General features: G+C 34.6%; 1 protein-coding gene across 1 annotated transcript in view; it reads left to right on the plus strand.

Moving 5' to 3' along the window:
• The window catches only part of LOC126259485 (tubulin alpha-8 chain-like), an 84,854-nt gene extending 79,417 nt beyond the window's left edge, over positions 1-5,437 (plus strand). Inside the window, exons 5-6 of the mRNA XM_049956324.1 lie at positions 4,797-5,108; positions 5,191-5,437. Of these exons, the coding sequence (XP_049812281.1) occupies positions 4,797-5,087 (291 nt within the window). The 3' untranslated portion in view covers positions 5,088-5,108; positions 5,191-5,437. The remainder of the gene's footprint in view (positions 1-4,796; positions 5,109-5,190) is intronic.
• The last annotated feature ends 563 nt before the right edge of the window (positions 5,438-6,000 follow it).

Genomic DNA, 6,000 nt, shown 5'->3' on the forward strand with positions numbered 1-6,000 from the left:
CTGAAAGTTTCTTGCAGTGTAGTGCAAATACAGGAAAAAATCAGAAAAGAAATTTTCAAAAATTTTTATTAGCTATGTTAAATGGTAACTTATTATACTAGCATAGATATAGATTTTTTTATGCATCAAATAAATGAAAATATTTGAAGTAAATCAATAAAGAATTTTACTAACCACATATATTTCTTAAAGAGCAGCATATGTCCGACTGCATTTTTATTAGAATAACGTGTAAAAAAGTTAAGTAATTTCAAGATTTTTGTTAACAACCTTTCCCATTTATGTAATGTAGATATATTTATATACCATATGTATTTAAAAAATGTGTAGCCTATGTCTGTCCAAACATTTATTATAGTATCATGTAAAAATCTGAAGTAAATGACTCAAGAACTTTTCAAGGTTTTTAGTAACAGTGTTAAACTACAACTTGTCTTAGAACTTTTTGAGGTTTTTGGTAACAATATTAAACTAGAACTTGTCTTTATATAGTAGTATAGAAAGTAGGATTACATAGGATAAAGTATTAACTTGATCTGTACACAAAAAACACTACTTCTCTTCTCATGGATACTATTATTCACATGGAACTGGATCTGGTATGCATACCAAAGCGAAACTAAATACTTGCTTGAAGATGTCCATATAACCGTATGCATAATTATACGGGGCTGCCTGTACTTGTCTTAAAGAGGGCAGATGCCAAACCACAAGTAACTCACGGTGGGTGACACAGTTGCTGCTCACAGTTTGAGGCACTGTTTATTACAGACAAACCCATTGATAAGGCACTAAGCAATCTATAGCTTGTGAACAAGCTTGTAGTGATCTATGTACTGTATGATAAATACACCAACAAATAGTTACAATCAAACTGGTCACAAGCATTATTATCATGAAAACAAAACACTATCATGCACTCGTAATACTAAAGGAGGTGGACAAAGTGACCATGGATGAATTTACTCTAAGCTTAATCATGCACAACACAAACAATACAATTAAATATTCTCACTACAGAGGTGAGGAAAATGGCACACCATCTGCGAGGGTACATTTACAGATTAATACTGTAACATGTGAGACACACAGTAGACAGACAGATAAAAGGACAAGCCGTGTATGAATTTACTCTATAATAATTACAATGTGAGCAAGGCAATATGATTAAATCCTCTCACTAACATGGAGAAGGAAAAGACTGATTAGTACTGTAAGGACAGTGCACATGCGCATTCCTTTGATAATCTGAGTGGCAAGACCGACAGGGTCCGTCAGACCTTAGACATTAACATTTGGGATTCTGTGAAGCAGAGAGCTGCAAAAATGAAGCTGCTTGGCAGTGCATAAGGATCAATCACAAAACTTGGTCTTTAAGCACTCTGCCACTATCTCTTGATAATGCTTCCATATGTCAGCAATTACAGTTTGGCCCAAGTGGGCAGTTCTGACTCACCAGCATTGTCTTCACTTCACTCTTACCTATCTGGATCATTGTTATGGCAAACTGTCAAATGTTCATTCTTCTAATACAAATTGCTCTGGAATTAGAATTCAGTAAATATTATCTTGTTTGAACAAAGATGTGAGTCACCCAGCATCGATGTGGAAAGTGCCTTTCTGTAAAAATCCCAAAATGCAGCAAAGAAATGCATGGCAGAGAGAGATTCCAACTCTTGGGTCCACTTTTGCTCCTGTCCCAATCTGACATTGAGCAACATGTCATCTGCTGCTGAATGTTGCAATAGACGGATGGCAGGTACATGCACACAGTAGTGCATCACCACAATGTGGTACCAACTTCTATTCCCGAGCTGAATTTGTTAACTGCCTTATCTACGGAGAATGCCATACAAAGCCTCATAAATGAAGTTCTGGCAGAACTAAACAAGATAAATTATCCTGCTGAAATATTTTATGATCTTCCCAAAGCTTTTGATTGTGTTGAGAACAAAACTTTACTTGGCTAAGTAAAATATTAATGGCATTTATGACATCCTTACTGCCATGGACAGAGATTTTACTTTGATTACAGAAAATAATGTGTCATGTTTGCAGACTGTATTACAGGAAACAAACTAACCTCAAAGTGGGAAACATAACATGTGGAGTCACACAGGAGTTGGTATTGGATCTACTCTCATTATTAACATACATAAATGGTTTTCAAATGACTTTAAAGTAATGGTGTCACAAATATACTAATCAAGTGTCCAAAATCAGGTTTACTAAACAGTCTCGATGGTAAGTGAATAGGCTTCTGACTTGATAACACCAAACAGTTTGTCTTAACCTAAGATAGACTTATTATGCAGTTTTATACATGTAAAGAAGTCCCACTAGTATCAGGAATATGACTTAATGATCACACAGAAAATTAAACAGTTTTATGGGCACACCTGGACTACACATTAAAAGTTAATCATCATATGCATAAATTACTCAAGGAGCTCATTTTGGCACAATTAGGTGTTAGAATCATCTCTGAATGAATGTGCAGACCTGTATACAAGGGTGTTGATTTAATTTACATATTTTCAGTCTCTGTGCTTTTATAAAATAAACCTATGGGTAATACAGCTTAAATAAATCAAGCGTTTATTCAACTGTAAGTGTACCGGTACTGTGTAAAGTGGATAACTGAACAACTTGCAGAAGCCTCTTTAATGAGCTTGGAACTCTTCCACTAACTTTCCGGTACATCTACTCCTTAATGGTTTTTGTTGCTGATTGTAAAATCAAATGCAGCTGAACTATGATTTTCACAATCACAATACAAGGCACACAAATAATTTTCATGTGGATATTGCTTCCTTGACTATGGTTCAAAGTGGATTTGTGTGTTCTGGTGCAAAGGCATTCAGTAGGTTCCCATGTAACATAAAACAAGGAATTAGGAGTCTCTGATAATTCAAAACAAAATTAAAATCGCACCTCATGGACCATTCTTACAAATTATCTAGATTGAAGAATTGGAAATTCCTTTAGCTAAAGGCAGTTGGAATTGTTTCTACAGCTGCATGAGAGATAGTAGTTTATTGTAAATAGGTATCTGTTACACACATATGTAACTATTCACTTTTGAAGGTATGAAAGTAATCAGATAAGTGCGAAGCTACCAGTAGAAGATTAACAACAGCTATTTGATATAACTGAAGCAGCTATTTACAGACTGGCATATTTTCTTATAATTTATTAAGCTAAATTTATCTGGCACAAACACATCTAGTATTAAGAAATATAATGATAATTTATTCTTAATACCTTGACAGATTTAGAAACTTAAGAGATGCTTCTCTTTTGTAAATGTATCTTTTGACTCATTTGATATCCCTTAAGGTTCCCCTTGATGTGATCTGTGTAAAGAGATGAATGAATTAATGAGATCTCATAACCTCTTATACTTTATTTTGACTTTCATTTCAATCAATATCATATTCAATGTTGATCACACAACATATTTACTTCTATGCTGTAAACTGTACTTTTAATAGAATCACAAACCGAGAAATCTTTGCTCATTTGTTGGATATGATGTTGCCATATCTTTTATTTCCACTTCATCAAGCTAAATAAGAAAACATACCATGTCTTGTGTTTTTCAAGTTAGCCAAAGTATTTTTGAGTATCCAACCAGGTTGACAGTTCCATTTTTATGCAAAGTACAGCATGTCTCGCTAAGTAGTTCATAAGTTTGCAGTTGTATGCAGTTGTACTTTGGTGATATGAAGCTTGCCCCATATATTATCCTTTAGCAAATTGCATGGGTTTACTCAAAGTTCAGTAAGACTTTCATTAGTAAATCTCCACATATCCCACCTCAACTCAGTTCATTACCAAACCCGCTACACTATGTCTGGTGTACATCTGCAATGTAGATTATTGTTCTGATTTCAGTAAGCATAACTGGTAATGACTGTGTGAAAATTCTTTCTTCATGAATCCCTGAAGCTAAAATCAAAAAGTGTCAAGTGATGTGAACAAGGTAGTGATGCAACTGACACAGATCAGTGTATTCACCAACTTCGTAATCGGTCACTAACAGACCATTGACTTTATTAAGGTATTGTGGCAGTGTGCAAACTTGTTGAAATGTTACATCCTCATCTACATGTGTGGTTAAAAAGTTTTTCAGATCTGGGATTTATTGCAGTAAATTTAGATGCAACTGCTACATAAAGCCATTATTGAAGCACAAAATATTTTCCAGCTCTGTGAGTCATCACAATAAATTTGTATACAGCTTCAAAGTTAAGTCATTATTGAAGCATCTTATATTTTTGTATTGTTGGTGAGACCATTAACCTGCTTGGTCACCCAAAATTATATCATCTATACACTCATTTACTCCTGATCTTAAATAATTTGTCTTAATGCTCTCCAGTACTGCATTAGTTTCAAAAATTAACCATCCACATTGCAGTACATCATACATTTAGATTGGAATGGTATACTGTCCTGTACTTGGCAAACCAGTGTTCTACAATGAGAGAAATAAAGCTTTACAAGCAATAATGAAAACTGTCTCTAACTTTACATCATAGCAATTTAATTCAAATTTTGTCATTGTATTCTTCATTTTTATGTTCACCATATTGTTATCCTATTTTTGTGGCCATATTTATAATAATTGCCTGGGATCACAATGAAGTCTTTTTACATCATTTTCCTCCAGTAACACGCACAAAATGAAAAACTCTAAAACCTTGTAAACTTCAATGATTAGGTCGCAATATGAATGATTAATTTTACTCAAAAGGACTCATTAATAAATATACTTTTGTTTGCTTTGCAAGGTTGGAATAAACTACCAGCCCCCAACTGAAGTGCCTGGTGGGGATTTGGCTAAAGTGCATCGTGCAGTGTCAATGCTAAGCAACACAACAGCCATTCAAGAAGCATGGGAGAAACTTGACAGAAAATTTGACTTGATGTACGAAAAACGTGCCTTTGTACACTGGTACACACGAGAGGGTATGGAAGAAATGGAATTCTCTGAAGCCCGTGAAGACCTGGCTGCTCTTGAAAAGGACTATGAAGAGATTGCAGTTGACACTGAACCCACTCCTGTTGACAGTGAATACTAACTTTTCCACATAAAAAGTATGGTAAGTGCAAGAAATAGTGAAATAATGCATTATAATTTTGTGAGTTCACCCAAGTTCTCTCATATTGATGTCCTTGTTACAGATGCTGCAAAGAGATACTGACAAATATAATCAGAGTGTACAAACAAAAGAAATGTGGGCTTTACACAAAGATCTGTGCATGCTTCCATCATACTGCATCAGGTTAGGTGTAATAGCACAATATCACAGGCTGTCTAGATCTGCAAGCATTCCACCCATACTTTCTCCCAGATTTACTGAAGGTCTTATTCCTGTATGCCATTAGTCATGTTTGGCTCATTTACCTTTTTCTTGTACTTATACTGTGGAGAGGTGAGACGGAATAAAAACTTTTATCTACATTTTTTGGCAGAAGGTTGAAAAGAAACTGTGTTTTTGAGTGGTGATTTTGTGTCCTCTTTTTTTCATATTAAATCATTAAAGTATATTTGACTTGTAAATTTTGTGTTTTGTGAAATACAATAACTATTTTAGCTATTATATCTGCTGCATATGCCCTTGACAGCATAATAGTAGCTGCAGTAAATAACAGCCGGAGTGAAAGTCCGGTACAGCTCTGACATGAAAGAAGTACAACATGCCTTTTTCCAGCTAACATTAAGAACACACAAAAGAAGAATTGCTCTTATTATTGCACTAAATCTCTCACTGAAAATAGTAAAGAACTCAAACATGATGACACTTGACCCTGAGTTTTTTAAAAGGGAACTATATCTTAAATGGAAACATTTAGAGAGACAAAACTGTTTAATTTCCTTTACAACCACCATATCCAAAGGGGAATGTTATTCTCAAATAATTTATTACATAATACATTATCCCTGCATGTGATGGCAGTATTCTGTTGCACCGACTGACAATCTAATGTGCA

This window comes from Schistocerca nitens, chromosome 5, assembly GCF_023898315.1.
Source record: "Schistocerca nitens isolate TAMUIC-IGC-003100 chromosome 5, iqSchNite1.1, whole genome shotgun sequence".
Taxonomy (NCBI): Eukaryota; Metazoa; Arthropoda; class Insecta; order Orthoptera; family Acrididae; genus Schistocerca; species Schistocerca nitens.